The sequence below is a fragment of the Heloderma suspectum genome, chromosome 2 (assembly GCF_057233095.1).
Source record: "Heloderma suspectum isolate Gila_16-S chromosome 2, 16-S_ref, whole genome shotgun sequence".
NCBI classification, from domain to species: Eukaryota; Metazoa; Chordata; class Lepidosauria; order Squamata; family Helodermatidae; genus Heloderma; species Heloderma suspectum.
In genome coordinates this window covers 213,203,382-213,220,133 of record NC_139459.1, presented here as the reverse complement: position 1 = coordinate 213,220,133, position 16,752 = coordinate 213,203,382, and the positions used below count along the sequence as shown (strand labels likewise).

Genomic DNA, 16,752 nt, shown 5'->3' with positions numbered 1-16,752 from the left:
CTAAACACTTAGGAGATGGCGTTAGGACTACAGATGGGGCCCCGTGTATGGAAAAAACTTTATAAAATGCTATTGTTCTAAAATGAAAGAGATATTTTAGTGATCTCTATAGACCAGCAATTAGGATTCAGTCTCCTTGCCTTGGAGATAGCGGGCAGTGTCCGATTGGGGCCTTACGCACGTGGCCACCCCACCAGTTCCAGTCTGCATGCAGGTAGCCCCATTGTTCCTGGTCCACAAGTGGCCCCCTACCATTTGCATGACATGATATAGCACTTCTGGGAGCAAGCCCCAAAACGAGCAGAAATGCTCGTTTCTGGAAGGGGCAAGGCTCCAGTGACCACTACCCTTCCAGAAGTGAGCATATCTGCTCATTTCAGGGCTTGCTGTGGAAGTGCTATATCACATCACGCAAGCATTAGGGGCCGCTTGCAGACCGGTTCTGGTGGGGCTGGCTGTGTGTGGACTGGAAACATCAGGACTGGCTACATGTGGGAGGCCCCAATTGGATACTGCCCCGTATAGTCAAAAAAGTGTTAGTCTAGTTTGAGCCGAGGTTTAAGACCTTCAGTATGTGAAAAAGTGAGGTATCCATTAGCAGGTTTAACCTCCACTGAATTTATTAAGGTGTACTCATCAAGTACTTTCTTTACAGCTTCGTAGAGTGTAGACAACAGCCCGGTTAAGATGTTATAGCAAACTATTGTTTGTTACAAGAACTAGCCACGGCAAGCCTCAAGCTTGTGTGTGAGAGAGGGAAGAGGAGGGAGTGCGTGAACCTGAACATTGCTCCAGCTTGTAACAACAAACCATGGTTTGTCATTGCATTTGTATGGGGTCACTACATGTCAGCATTCCTAGAGTCTTTCATGTATGTGACCAGAGATCTAGAAATTCAAAGTAGGAATCATAATTTCTCTTTGATCAAGGAGACCAGTGTCTGAATACCATTCTTGAATCTTAGAATAGCATTTGTGGTCCACAACCAGGTTTTAATTGAGGATTTATGCAGGCGGTTTGACTTCTGACCACTGAAAGTATCACTGATATGCTTTCAGGTTTCAAGAGGATGCTTTAAGCATGCTTCAAGAGCTTGCATGCACCTAATGTGAGGGGAGCTAAGCCTTTTTTTCATTGGACGACAGAATACCACACCATACCACTCCCTTCAGTTTCAGAAGTGGTTTGCTGTGTGAATTGTGCACGAACCATAGAAAACTTGGTTCATGTTTGACAGAAAAACCTGCTTGCTTTTTTTATCATTTTAGATTACTACTTTCTCCAGGCTCCTGACAGCAGCAGACACAGATACTTTTGAGGCAGAAGTACATTGCAATATTGACAGGCCCAAAATTCTATTCTTGCAACAGTTTGACACAGAACATTCATTTTTGAAAGAAATTCGGTGAGTTGCTGCTCTTTTTTTAGTCTAGGAAGCTTATAGACTAAATAGGGTCTCTAAATGTTTAGGGCTCATGGGCACGTATGGGTTTTTGGTAAAATATTGTGGGCACCATCAAGAGATGGCTGTTGGTAACTGGGGAGTAACAAAATGACTGCCAGAGTCTGTGGGCAATCATAAAATGTATTACTGTAAAAGACCCCAACCATTTCACAGAGCAAATAGGTATGGCTAAAAGACCAACACAAACACACTTCCACAGTTTTCTGCTCCAACAAAACAGCTATTCCACAGAAAGGCAAGCCAATTTCCCCAAATCACCTCTAAATAAATTTCTACATGTTTCCACAAAATAGAAAGATCACCCCAAATCATTTCCCCACCCAAACACCCCCCAAACTACACACCCTATACTGCCAACTATGCACACCACATTGCAACTGTGCACAAACCAGGCATACATCCCTCCTGCCTCACTCCCTCCACTGGCTCTCCCAATGCCCTGGGCTAGTCCCCACTTCCCCCCAGTTAGTTTTCCCAAGTCCCGAAGTTTACCTGGCAGCAACGTATTCCTCTCCCACCCTGTCCAGTTTTGGCTGGCTGGCTGGAAAGCAGCAAATCGCTGGCCTCCGGCTGCCAGGCCCTCTTACTTGCCTCTATAGAATGTTCTTGGCCCAGATGAGATCCAGAGGGATTCTGGGCAAGTGAAAGGATGGTGTGGTGGAGGCTAGAGCTCTGCTACCTTCCAGCTGCCCAAGGTCAGCTTAATTTTTTAAGCAATTTAAAAAAAAATGGGATGTGCAGCGGGCTTTGGCAGGCACCAAGGAAAGCATCTGGGGGCAATGTAGCATCTGAGGGCACTATGTTGCCAATCCAAGGAGTAAATTGCATATTATGATATAATTTAGTATGGAATGAAGGACTAGAGAACAAGGTTATGTTGTAGCTTCAGGCTACTGGGATTTATGGGAGGTGATATTGTACTGTTTTACACATGATGATAGGGTGGGTGTGGGTAGTGTTCTACTCTCTCTGCCAGAAAAGTAAAAACCTATCTAACCGTTTTTGTGCCATCTCTTGGTATTTTCTCCCAGGACATTTTTTAATGCTACACCTGGAAGTAAAATCCTGATTATTCAGACAGACTTTGAAAATGGATCTCTCAGTGCCCAGCTTGTTGCCTCAGCCAAGTATGTTGCATGTTAGATTACATGTATGATGTATTTTCCAACCCCTTAATTAGAGCAGCATTTGTCAGGTTTCCTGATCCCCCCAGCGCACACACTCAGGTAATTTGACACTGGACACCCAAATCAGTGAGATTTCTTTATTGTAGGAAATCCTACAGCAAAAGCTTAATGGTTACACTTTTCAGAAATCATATAGCTGTGGTCAGTAGCTATAGGCCCTACGTAATTCCAGAACAGTCCAAAGCTAAACACTACTGCCATGACTGAGATCCTAATCAGTGTGGTTTCCCCGTTGCCATCTCCATGGTTCAGAACCCAAGGGAAGGGACTCTGGATTTCTGGCATATCTAACCCAGGCAATCCATACACGAGGTTCCAGCCCTGGACAAAGAATGGGAATGATTCCTGGAATGACCCATCAGGCAATCAAGAGATACATTCTTGAAAGGCCTAAACAAAACCGCACCCACAGAGAGACCAACTTTGAATCTTTTGTTGACACCTCCAGGCTAAGTGGTCGAGGCCTATCAAGATCAAGGGAAGGGTAAACCCAGAGTCTGCTGGAGAAGACTCTTATGAGTCCCCTGGACTGCAAGGAGGTCAAATCAGTCCATCCTAAAGGAAATCAACCCTGACTGCTCATTGGAAGGACAGTTACTGAAGCTGAAGCTCAAATGTTTTGGCCACCTAATGCGAAGAGAAAACTCCCTGGAAAAGACCCTGATGCTGGGAAAGATTGAAGGCAAAAGGAAAAGGGGACGGCAGAGGATGAGATGGCTAGATAGCATCACCGATGCAATGAATATGAACTTAAGCACCCTCTGGGAGAGAGCGCAGGACAGGAAGGCCTGGCATGCTATGGTCCATGGGGTCACGAAGAGTCGGACACGACTTAACGACTGAACAACAACAAACCCAGACACGCAAGGAGTTCTGTGCCACCACTTTTGCATTGGTAACTCCACACTGCATGCATCCAGGCAGGGGAGAGTCTAAAAGTTGTAGATCAAGCCCAGCCTGCCAATACGCTGAGCTGACGACAAAGACACACAATCCACAGCAAATGAGAGCTGAAGTCTATGAAAAGCCTCACAGTACTTCTCATGGCAAGTGTTTAGCAGTCCAAAGATCCAATTAAGGGAGAGTCCATGTGGAGAGTGCCTCCAGAAGCCTAGACGATGATGGATCCAAACAGAGAAGGTGTTGGGCAATGAAGACAAGATGTTCCTAGCAAAGGCTCTTTGGTTTGCATCAGCTTAAAAGGGAAAGCATGACTGTAAGACACCCCTTCCGGATCCCTTGACAGACAAGAGACTTTATTTAGCCTTTCAGCAAGGCCCCTGTCTAAGCAGGGTGGCACTGCTCAGCCCTCCAGCAGTGACGCTTCAGCCTGGGCGACCCTTCTGCAAACCCCACCCCACCTCTGTCAGGTTCTCACAGGCACCTTCCAGCGTCCCTGCCTGCCAAGGCCAGCGTCAGGGTGGACACTGAGCCCACAGAATCCCAGAGTAGTTCTGATTCGGAGGAAGAGCAGTCACTCCTGGGAGAGGAGCGCGCCCCTCTTTCCCAGGGCCTGCAGCTGACGGAGATTCCTCCCACCAGCATTCCTAGATTAGAAAACAGTCCAGGGAGTGACCGAGCACAGATAGGAGACTTGGGGGATGCACGGCGCAGACGCAGAGAGCGACGCCAGATGGAGGGTGCGGAAAGGAGGTGTAGTGCCCAGTTGGCGCTCAAACAACGGCTGCGCCCAGAGGATCCAAGGGAAAGGAGGAGAGACTCTCCCTAGTCTTTAAGTTCAGGGGTCTGCCAGTAATTCCCTTTCAAACGGGGACCAACTGTTCCAACTTAGGGCATAGGTATTCTGCTGCTCAGATCTAGTTGCTACCTGTAGAGTTGTTAAGTTATAAAAGAAGAATAAAGCTTTAAAAAGAATCCCTTTGTCTGTGTCTGGACTTGGCTACTGGATTAGACTGAGAGAGCCCTCCAAGGAGCCCTTGACAGCCAGACCAGCAGGGGGTCGGGTGGCTCCCCCTGGCTCTGCTCTGAGAACACTGCCAGAGAGAAGCATGCACTGACTCTGACGTTCCAGAGGCTGAATAGGCCCGAGCCCTTCCTACAAGGCCCACTGCAGTGCAGAAGCTGGGCCCTGACACCTGAGTTAATGGTCCTAGCTAAGTTAACCACTGATTGTTACACATTCTCTACAAATGTGGAGAAGTCTTGCTCAAAGAAACTCCCAGGCTCAGTCCCCACCATCTCAAGGAACAATGGCTGAGAAAGACCTCTGCGTTTGATATTGGTGTAGAGCTATGTGAACCTAATAGCCATCTTATTACTGTGTGTTGCAATGGGGTGGGAGGTAAGCCTTATAAATGTTGAAATAATGAATGGGGGATGTTGATTGACTAGAAGCTTCTCATGAACAGTAGGACAGGCAGTGCGGGTCTCCTCCACTACTGCATGACATTGGTGGTAGCCATTTCCATTTCCTTGCAGATACTCCACCGTTAATGAAATCAACAAAATAGATCTGAATGAAGCATCCGTGTTTGTTTTCTTCATCACCAAGCTGTCACGAGTTGAAGGAGGAAGTTCCTATGTGGGATTTCATGGAGGTAGGACTGCCTAAGTATAAGGATAGAGAATAAATCCAGTTTCTTAGGCACAGCGGGTCAGACACAAAGGTAACTTACTACAAATGAAGATCTTCTAATGGAAGGTGCTCGTCTTGTGAAATTAGAGAAGAGGAATGAAATCAGTATTACTGAGCTTCTATGTAGTTAGGATCATCCCTACCTCTTCTGTGCTAGAATTTTTAAAAGATTCTTCATAGGTGCTGCAAGTTGCATTCCTGAAATATCTTGCTATCTATTACTAGGGCTATGGCAGTCTGTGCACATCGATGATCTAAGGAGATCAAAGGATATGATCTCTGATGTAACTGTCCTGAGAAATATCGCCATCAGCCACCTGTTTTCTGAAGACACAGGGAAGTCTGCAGAGAACCACCATTGTAAGAATTTCAATAAACCATGTAGCATCAAATTCTGACAAGTTTGTCTTAAGCTCACCAGTACACAGATTTCATCCCTTCTGTATTGTTGCAGCTGTGACAACAGAGGGAGTGGAAGAAAAGGAAGAGGAGATGGAGGTAGATGCTTCAGCAACACTCAGACCAGAAACATTGGCTGTAAGTTCTAGCGTGTCTCACTTTGATTTGACTCTTTATGAAAAGTATGAGTGCATTCGTTTTTATTGATACTGAAGACAAACATAGAATGATTCCAAGGGTATGATTTTTCTTGTTCTTTTGGAACTTCTTTCTGTATTTTTTTTTCTCAAATGATACAAGACTGAAACTGGGTTCGTACAGCATGCTAAGCCATGATGGGTTGTTTTCTGGAACAACCCATGGTGGGTTAGCATCTCATCTGTGGGCTGTTTTTCCCACCCATGGTGGCTTGTTTCCCCCAAATAACCCACCCTGAGAACCCACGGTCTGCCGTAGGGTTTTTTTTACTTATGGTTGGTTAGCGTGTTGTCTGTCACGCAAGCGTGGGATGCGGAGACCACCTACAGAGCCACTTGGCAAAAGTGACCAAAAAAATGCTGCCGCCACTCTGCTGTTCTCAAGCAGTCTCTGTTCCCGAGATCTGCCTAGCAACAGATTGTGCCACCACTGGCACACCATCCCCTTCATTACCTGCCTCCTCCCTCTGGTGATGCGCTCTGCAAAGTTGCTTTCCCTTGCATGCGTGTCTAATCGGCGTAGCAGCCTTAAGCAAACCTGTTTTCTTGCCACATTCAGCTGTGTCTCAAACTCCCAAATCATCACCCCACCCCCACCTCGTGGTTCCCAAATGGTTTCACCTGTAGTTAAATCCTCACTTTCATGAAAAAGCAAAGCCTCGCAATTATCCAGTAGTGCATGTGGTGGCTTCCCTTAAGGGGAACCTGGATATTCAATTTTGTCCAATTTCTGCTAATTTTCAAAGCATTCAAGGGCCCCACTTTTTGGTAGAATGTTCCCACAGGTAGATTCAAAGCAGTATTAAGCAAGGACAGGGGAAGAGGGGTTAGGAGCAGGACGGGAAGCAAACAGTTTGTTTCCCCTGTGTTTAAATTCTCACTTTTCCATGAAAAAGAAAGCCATGCATTTATCCAGTAGTGCGTGTGGTGGCTCCACGTAAGGGGAACCTGTATATTAATTTTTTTTCCCATCCTGCAAAGTTTTAAGGAATTGGAGCCCCCCTCCTTTTTGTTGCATGCGGGTGGAGACAGGGGGCCTGGCAAAGGCTTGGAAAGGCAGCATGAGGAAATGCAGGATATGGTTTCCACCGCAAAGGAAGCTAGGATACCTGGGCAGGTGGACTACAGATGGAGGAGGAGGGGTGAGGGGGGCAGAAAACAACACTGTGCTGCTTGTTTACCTGATCGACTGGTGCCAGTACAGTAAATTGTTTGCAAAACAACCTACCCTGCATACTTTATCACCCACCATGGGTTAGCCTGATGTATGAACAGGCCCTGAGGCAGCATATTCCAAGTTTTCCCCACTGATACATTTCTCACCTTAAAAACATACTGAATACCAATTTGTACTGGCCTTGGGATTAGCATGTTGCCCTCTCAAAGGGTTTATGTATAATCAAGCAACTCTCTGCGGTGTTTGAATTACAGGGGGTGTCTTTTGTATTGGCCCACTCAGCTACTGTTTTAGAAGGTTCTAGGGATCATAATTACCAAGGGCCCCCATAAGCCCCCCTTCCTGGATGTCTCCACTATATACCTCTATAGCTATATGCCTGGATAGTCTCCAGCTCTGCATTCCTTTGTTTACTCATTCTGAGTATCTGGATCCACCCATCTAATGCCCCTAGGCAGGATCTCTCTTTAAGTCAGGGTTGGGCAACTTTGTGAAGCTCGGGGACAATTTCTGCTACCGCCACTCCTGGCAGGCCACAGTCTACAGGGCAATGCAAGGGAAAAATGGTGCCCATAGCTGCTACTGAGTGCCAAAAGGGTCGAATTGAGCTTGCTTGCAAGCTAAAATTAACCCTTTTGGCACTCTGTTGCAGCTATGGAGCATTGAAAGGGACAAATGGGCACTCTGTAGCAGCTACAAAGCACTTAAAAGCTTGCCAATAAGTTAAATTTGATATTTTTGGCACTGTAGCAGCTACATTCTGCCAACCTAGCAGTTCGAAAGCAAGAAATTGCAAGTAGATAAATAGGTACCGCCTCGGCGGGAAAGGTAACAGCGTTCCGTGCACCTCGGTGTTCAGTCATGCCGGCCACATGACCACGGAAGCATCTTCGGACAGCGCTGGCTCTTCGGCTTAGAAACGGGGATGAGCACCGCACCCTAGAGTCAGACACGACTGGTTGGGGACACCTTTACCTTTACCTTTTAGCAGCTACATAGCCACTTTTTTCTATTATATATTTAAATTAGGCCTACCCAGCATAGCCCTAGCCAGCATAGCCAACGGTAAGGGATATTGGGAGCTGTAGCACAAAACATCTGAAGGCCCGCAAGTTACCCACCCCTGGCTTATGAGAATCAGGGATGGGCTAAATTGGTGGAGTCGAACAGAAGGTTGTTCTTGTTGATTATGGTTCCCCCTACATTCCCCCATAATTTGAACACTACTTCTCTATCTGTAATGGTATCAAGCCTCTCTTCCTTGGCAGCCAGTACAGGGAGCAATAGCCGAAGATTCATGAATTCACCAACCTTGTTGCTTTCACTCTCCCTATCCTTGCCCTGTAGGGCTTCCAGCAAGAACCACTCCCATTATCAGTCGTTCATCTTCTTTATTTGCTACCTGTTGTTTCAACTAGTATCTATTGCAGGAGTCCCCAACCTTTTGGGGCCAATGGGCATATTTGGAATGTTGAGAGTGTGTCATGGGTGCCGTCACGAAATGGCTGCCAGGGGGATGCACAGCCAATCGTGAAACAGCCCTTTCACAGAAGGGCAAACTGATGATGCTAAAATACAAATAACTTGCTGAAGAACCTGCATACAAGGCAGAGGTGGAGTCTAAACCTCAGAACAAATAACTATTCCTTTAGTTTCATAACGTTCTCTCACTCTCTCTCATTCAGAATCACCTCCATCTCCAAAACTATGTGTCACTCACTCTCTCTCACTCATGCGCGCGCACGCGCGCGCACACACACACACACACACACACACACAACCCTTCCCTTCTTTCTCCCTCCACCATCAGGTTGTCCTGTAGGCCTCCTACCTCCTACTGCTCTCCACAATCTTCCACTCCCCAGCCCTGGCCTCCTTGCTTATTTCTCACTCTCCATCAAGTTACCCACAGCCCTTTCCCAGTAGCCCTGCTGCCATCCTCCAGCCTCCTTCCTTAGCAAGCAGCGGCAATGGTGTCTGATCTTTCCTCCCTCCCTTTTTTTCCTCTTGGATGGCCACACTGCTTCTTTTCCTTGTTGTCTCTGATTATGGCTGCTCTTCTCCGAGCGGATACATTGGCTGATTCTTGGCTGCAAGTGGAATCTCATACCCTTGTCTCCTAAAGTGGCAGCCAGACAATGGCGCCATTACAGGCAGAAAGCACTTGATTATATTGATAGCCTTTTTCAGAGGGAAATGTGCACTGTCCTTGGTCTGTGTTACTTCAGGATACTAAGAGGCTTTTTTTCTTTTCTTTTTTTTTGCTGGGCCTGGAAAGACCAAAATCTTGGACACCACCATCCTGCTAAAGAGTTGTGTACAAAGTGCTGTGGGAATTCTAAGGGATCAAAATGAGGTTGAGAGCCGTAGCATGAAGCGAATTGAAATTCTGCTTAGTCTCCTATCTGAGGAAGATGACTTGAAAGGTATGACTGACTAGAAGCACTTGGTTTTGTAAACTGGAAGATGTTCTAGTGCAAGTCCTTCCAAGAATATATTCATGTAATCTTGCTAGATAAGTGTTTTTCCAGCCACCGCCACCACCAAATTTGCCACAGTGGCAGAAAAACCATCAACGGTGTTCTGTCGAGAGTTGGTGGCACAGCAGCAAAAAAGGGTCCATTTTACTTTAAAACATGGCGTGCAGGGAGTGTGTACCTAGATTTCAAAAACTGCACATATGGAATGCGCCTTGTTATAAAGTAAAATTTCCCGTTGCTGCTGCTGAATTTCGGTGGCAAAATCAGTGGTGCAACAGCGATTCCTAAGAGTTGTGCAGCCCCTGGTAGGTTCAGCCTCTGAACAGTGGTTGCTGAGGCACAGCAGGGGGACTACTGCCCCCATGTGCTGCTTGTGGTCTTTTCATAGGAATCTGGTTGGCTGCTGTAAGAAACAGGATGCTGCACTAGATAGGCCTCCAGTCTGATTCAGCAGGCCGCTCCCATTATGTTCTTATCAATGTCTTCCAGAACAGAATGCATATATGTAATTTCTGTATGACAGTCAAGCGCTATAGAAGATCAGAAGTTTGACTGATGTTGATAACAAAATCCGACTAAATTATATATCAGAAAGAGGTACTTTTTGTCTTATTCCAACACTTGAAAATTAGCCATAAGGAGTATCAGCACATTTTTGGTTGCTTTTCAGGCTCTTTTCTGAAGATAACAAAGAACTGCCTCTTTAACTTTTTGATGAAGCAAGAGGAAAATATTTACACCATGAGACAGTGGGTTCTCTGGGAGGCATCAAACCTCAGTGCCCTCCAGGAAGCAGGAACTTTCAGGTATAGACAGTCATTTGAATTGGCAAATTGTAGCAGTCTAAAAATTTAGTCCAGCATCCAAAGAACCCCTTGTGCACATCTGTAAGGTGCTTCCATACGCTCATTTGAGGGATTGCCAATTTCTCGTTTCACTGTAGCCCCACATGCTGCATTGATTGTGCTCCAGAGAATTGAGTAGCTTGAACTTCGTGAGTAGCTTTTCAAGGGCTTCATGGACAAAGAGGAGGCTTCAGTGTTCCATGTGTAGCTCTTTTTGTTTCCAGCAATCAGCAGTCCTGCAGCCAATTAAATGTACCAGCCTATTTATTTCAGTGCATTTAAATGTGTGTAAATGGTGCAAGATTGTAACCAAAAATCTTAATAAAAACTGTGTTCTTGAAGTAGTAGCTGTATGTACCAATAACTGCTGGAACTTTCAAAGGATCTTTGCTTCAGCTGTAACATTTTTTTTAAATAATATGAGATCTTATGCCAAATATTATCCCATTCTCTTAGAGATAATACTTCTTGTCTCCCCCCCCACCCCCATGTTTTTGCTGTTAGGATCTGAGCTGAAACCACATATTTGCAATCATCCTTTAATTCCTAGATGCTACCAATCCATCTGACTTGGCTAACAATAAAACCGTTCAAACCATAGGCAATTTACGCCCCACACCTTTCTCTATGATCATAATTACATTAATACAAAAAAAGTATACTTTTGCAGGTGAGAATACTCCCTTGCCACGACATTCATAAAATGCTTTAGAATATGCATCCTTCCATTGTTTATCTGATATGTTGATGTTAAACATGAACCCTATCTCCTGCTCTTGTAATTTTGGCAGCACATTATATAATTTTGATTCCAATCCCTTTTGGAAATCACAAGTAATTACTATGCTTTGACTCTCTTGACACTTGCAGACACACCCTCTGGAAGCGGGTCCAGAGTGTGGTGACTCCATTTCTGGCATATATGGTTTCTGTCCTAGACAGAGACTGTAACCTGGATCTACTGGTCAGTCCAACATCAGAAAACTGTGTGAAAGATCTGTGGATGTTTATCTTCAGTGATCTGAACCTTCTGAACATCCCTAATGTCATGAGACAGAGCAGGTAAGTTGCATAAAGATGGGGAACAATTACTAATATTTTTTTTAATTGAATAGGAATGGTGAATGTGATTTTTGATTCCTCATGAAGAATAACATATACATTATTTATTCAGTTGGCAGATATATGCCAGTAGTAGGCCATGATGCCCATTTCTCAGGGGGCATTGCTGCTTCACAAAGAGCCTGTCGTATTCTTATTAATGGTAGTTCAACTGAAGATAGCCAAAAGATGGAAGGACTCTGACCGATTCACCAAACTTTGGTGTCAGAGAATTCTGACGTAGGCCTGTCAGAAAAACTAGCCCATCTGCTTCAGTCTCTTCTTCTGAGGGTGTGAGCTGATTTGTTTTATGGCATCCTTTTACTCAATATGTAAATGATGGTGTTTCTCAAACACACCAACCACATTGCATTCATCAGTCCTTCTGGATTAGTTATTGGGACAGCCCTCACACCAGTTGTATGCCATATTCAAGTCATCCCACATTAAGCACTTCTCCTTCTGTTTGAACAGATCATACTTTGCCTATACCTTAATTGAAGACATTCGTTGAGGCTTGGTTTTTTATATTTGTTCCTTTTTTTAATTTATTTTTTTAAACACCATAACTTGCTAAATTATGTTTATTTTGTCTGTGTCTTGCCCAGCTCTAAAACTGAGACAGTTCTGGTGCAGAATTACTTTAGGTTATCTACAGATACTGGCTGTGAAATGCCCTTCAGCTGGAGGATAAAGGATTATTTGGAAGATCTTTCAGTTCAGGCTCAATATGTCACTCGCAATAAAGGTGAGAGTGCAGGAAGAAAATTGCAACTAGTGCCTCTTGTTGGAAAGCCTAGACTTCACTTGAATTGATATGAGGATAGAATTATGGTACCATTCTTTGTTGATGAATATTCTGATATTCAGCTGCCTTCCTCTCTGGTGGTCATTCTCATGTCTTTATTGTACCATTTTATAAATATCTGGAAATATGTAAACCATTCCTCCAAAAACTTCTTGCCTGTAGAAAATGTTACTCAGCTAGATTACAAGCTACTAAATTTTAAAATAGGGTTTTCCTCTATCCCTGGACCAACTGCACATAGATGGCACAATTTACATATAAAATGGTTAATCCCTAAGCATATACTAGTTTCCAAATATATCCTCCTAAAGCTGCTGGTTAGAGGCAAAAGGTCTTGCTAAAAAATTGCTGCATATCCCAGAATGTCCTGGATTGAAGTGCAGGACATTACTATTCTATACTTGCTTTAAGCAGCTATTCTATACAGCTGATTTAAAAAATGGCTTTTCTGGGACTAAAATCAGAGAGATTGTTTCTCACAGCTAATACAGCGACATAGCTTAAATTTCTGGATAGTTAGCAGAGAAGCTAGACCAGCTACTGTAAACGACAAAGTAAAAGATTGGTGGGTTGTGATGCTAAGAAATTTAAGGGTCAGCATGCTTTGCCTATTAAAACCTTCCCATGGCACTGGTTAACTTTATTCCCGTGGGAGATGTTATGACAATTTAAAATTTCCATCAAACCTAAATTTCCCCACTGTGATCTTGTCTTGCAGGCCATGCAGAGAAGTTTGTAGACATCTTTCAGCAGACACCACTGGGGAAATATATCGCTGGTCTCTCTGAGGAACAGAGATACATTCTTTTCCACCGTTACGTCAGAGACTTCATTGTCCTGGCAATGGGTGTGGCCTCTCATAAGGAGCTAAATGTAAGCATTACAATAAGACGGGGATGGACAGCTTTTTTGTCCTCAAAGGCCACGTGCAGCAGTGGATCAGGGCTACATGGTCGGGGCCAGCGATGGGTGCGACCCCCCTTGCTCTCACATATACATACACAATATCTTTATTACTCACCCAAATCATTTCCTCCCCCATATCCTACCCAGAAGATCACCAATTTTCCCCACCCCAAAATCATTACCAGTCCCAGATCCTGGTGTCCATCCTGAGTGGGTGGGGGTCGTTTATTCTGTGCCGCGATGAAAAAGCTACCGAATTATGGAAAAGGAAAGCATCTAATGTATGCGGAGGGTGTTGCGGAGTAATAATGGAAGGAAAGTCAATCTGTTCAGAAAATAGGAAAAGAGAAATTGGCATGGTGATGGGCAAGGAAGATCACTTTAGCAACTTCCAGGGTGAAACTGCTTCTGGCCTTGGCTGATCAATCCACTTCGGTCATCCTGGTCTTCCGGCACTCGGAAGACCACAGAGCTGAGTGGGGAATGGGTATTGGCAGTTACAGCAACAGTCGTGCTACACAGAACAGGTGAGGAGAGAGTTCCCAGAATGCAAGTGTCATACTGGCATTTGAGTCCACAGCCAAGACCATTGCAGTGATTCCAGCAGTGGCAGTGTTGGTAGGTAGTGCGTGTCAGGTAGAAGCCGCAAGATAAAGGGCCTGGCTGGTGGTACCGAGCAAGGACTGCCTGAGCATATTTTCATCTGAGGGCAGCAGCAGCAAGGCCTGCACCAAGAAGCTCTACCTTAGCTCCATCCAAGGTACAAATAAGATGGCGATGACAGCTTAGAGGCCTACATGGACCACACAGAAGGCCTCCAAGGGCTGCATGCTGCTCATAGGCCACAGGTTGCCCATGTGTGCAATAAGAGATGTCTAGGTGCTTGGAACATAGCATGTGTCAAATTATGATGCTCAGAAGTTGTGTGCTATAATATCTACCAGAAACTGGGTATGGTTGGCAGCTAATTATCACTAAGGTAGATACAGAGCTGCCTTTCCAAGTACTTGAAACATAAAAGCATTAGCTACTGAAACCATTTTCCTATAAGTGCTAAACTGTTTAGATAGGAGCCTTAACTACATAAAAGACTGTAAGTATTGTAGCACCGAGATTGCTGTGAAGTTGCATTTAGTCATTGGAGAAAATAAAATTAAAGCAACTTTTAAAGATTTTAAAAACTTAAATTCTTACAGTTGGGCATGTGATTATTAAGCTGAATTACAGATTATTGCAAGCTTTGTTTTAAATTCCCAGTTGCTGCAAATGGCCCTCTTATCATGCATAGAGGAAATGAAGTCAGCCTCTTCCAGTGCCGAAGAGATGGTGCTGCCCCTCCCCTGGATCCACCTTGGTTACCATCAGTTTAGGCATCGGCTGCAGAACTTTTCCAGGATTCTTGCTGTATACCCTGATGTGTTCAGTGCTCTCCGTAAACATGCAGAGAAAGGAGGCAACATCTCACGTCACCAAATGGTAGGAATTATATTGGGTCTGCTCTAACATTTAGCCCTACTAGGAAAAATATTGTCTCTGGAAAAAATAAATCTGTGGGTGTTTTTTTAAGTATTAGGAAAATACTAACGTCTTTCAGGGGAGGTGTTAGATGTCACACAGGCGTCTTTAAAGTGTCTTTATGTGCTGTACTCCTTGCAATGTACCTGCCTTACCCTGAGAACACAGAGAAGATATTCCATGTTCTTGTGTACAATAATATGATGAAATTTAGTAAAAATAACTGTAGAGTTGGCATGCAAGGAAGAAAATGCAGGTGTTAAAGGAAAGGAATGTATCCTGTTTAGCCAACAGAAAGCAAAGTAGCATGTGAAAAGAGTAGGCTTTTTTTAAATAAATAGGCAGGATAAACAGAAAGGAAATCAAATGTGGTCTATGAGGCTGATACTAAAGAGTCATGACCTGTTTGGAACTAAGAAATGGAGTGGCCTGATTACTGCTTAAAATCAGATTCCAACATACTTATTTTACTTATTTATTACTCAAATTTATATACCGTTTTCTACAGAGGTGTCAAAGTGGTGAATATAAAATGTAATGCCATCAACACAGCAGTAAAATATAACAATCAACCCAATAAAAAGTTAATCAACAGTAAAACTGCACACCCTACTGTGTGCTATAGACCATAGCTGGCTGGGTCACACTTCAGGGAAAGTTGGTGTGAAGAGATAGATCTTAAGAAGATGTCTAAATGTCAGAACTGTGGGCACCTGTCTAATGACAGTTGGTAAAGCATTCCAGAGGGTGGGTGCTGCAACACTAAATGCTTTACTGCAAGTGCTCCTGAGGAGAACCTCAGGAGCATGTGGCACCCCTCAGAAGTGATCCCTCTGACAATCGCAGAGATTGGGCAGGAACATAAGGGGTGAGGCGACCCCTAAGATAACCTGGTCCTGAGTTGTTTAGGGCTTTATGTTAACGTCACTTTAAACTTGGCTTGGCAGCTTATTCACATCCAGTGCAGTGCTTTTAGCAAGGCTGTAAATTGCTGTTGGAAAGAGGCTGTTGGAAAGAGGCCCCAGTTAGTAGCCTCACTGCCGCATTCTGCACCAGCTGCAGCTTCTGGATTAGCCCAAGGGTAGCCCCACTTTGAGTGCACTACAATAATCCAGTCTTGAGGTTACCAATGCCTGAAACATGGTGGCTGAGCTATCATAGTCCAGGAAAAGCCATAATTGGCATAATAGGTGAAGCTGGTAAAAAACATTCTTAGCCAGTGAGGCCACCTCTACTTCTGTCTTGCCAGGGTTCAAACTCAGTTTATTGGCCTTCATCCAACCCACCTCTGCATCCAAGCAGAGGTCCAGAGTCTGCACAGCCACACCTGATTCAGATATTATACAGAAATAGAGCTGGGTGTCATCTACATACTGATGACATCTTGCTCCAAATCCTTGGATGGCTGCTCCCAATGGCTTCATATTGATGATCAGTAGCATCGGGGATAAAATAGTGCCCTGTGGCACACCATAGCACAGGTGCCAGCTGTCAACACAACTCTCTGAGACCAGCCCCATAGGTAAAAACGGAACCACGGAAGTACAGTTTCCCTCATGCCCATCCCGTGAAGCTGATCTAAGAGGATACCATGGTTGATGGTATCAAAAGCCATGGAGAGATTGAGTAAGAGGAGTAAGATTGTACTCCTACATCCCTCTCTCGATGAAGTTCATCCAGCTGGGTGACCAAGATTTTTTTTCACTCAAAATCAGGTCTCAACCTAGACTGGAATGGGCCTAGATAATTGATTTCATCCAATAATGCCTACTGTTGCCCGGCCACAACCCTCTCAATCGCCTTCCCTAAAAATGGCATATTTGCAACTGGGCGATAGTTTTCACAATCCTCTTCAGAAGTAGTCGCACTACCACCTCTTTCAAAACGTCAGCCAACACACCTCCACACAACGAGGCATTAACACCCTGAACCCACCCAGCCATGCCATCCTGGCTAATCGTAATTAGCCATGAGGGACAGGGATTGAGAGGGCATATGGTTTGTCACATAGCTACAAGCACCTTGTCCACATCATCAAGCTACGTGAATTGAAATTGATCCCACAAAATGTAGCTA

General features: G+C 44.6%; 1 protein-coding gene across 12 annotated transcripts in view; it reads left to right on the top strand.

The window, feature by feature from the left end:
- Positions 1-16,752, top strand: part of LOC146353922 (E3 ubiquitin-protein ligase RNF213-like) — a 138,390-nt gene that overhangs the window by 82,073 nt on the left and 39,565 nt on the right. For all 12 annotated transcript variants that reach the window (XM_084837661.1, XM_084837660.1, XM_084837658.1 and 9 more), the window contains 11 exons: positions 1,269-1,405; positions 2,497-2,592; positions 5,092-5,210; positions 5,474-5,608; positions 5,703-5,785; positions 9,300-9,447; positions 10,172-10,307; positions 11,217-11,408; positions 12,056-12,195; positions 12,974-13,128; positions 14,419-14,637. In XM_084837661.1, the coding sequence (XP_084693787.1) occupies positions 1,269-1,405; positions 2,497-2,592; positions 5,092-5,210; positions 5,474-5,608; positions 5,703-5,785; positions 9,300-9,447; positions 10,172-10,307; positions 11,217-11,408; positions 12,056-12,195; positions 12,974-13,128; positions 14,419-14,637 (1,560 nt within the window). The remainder of the gene's footprint in view (positions 1-1,268; positions 1,406-2,496; positions 2,593-5,091; positions 5,211-5,473; positions 5,609-5,702; positions 5,786-9,299; positions 9,448-10,171; positions 10,308-11,216; positions 11,409-12,055; positions 12,196-12,973; positions 13,129-14,418; positions 14,638-16,752) is intronic.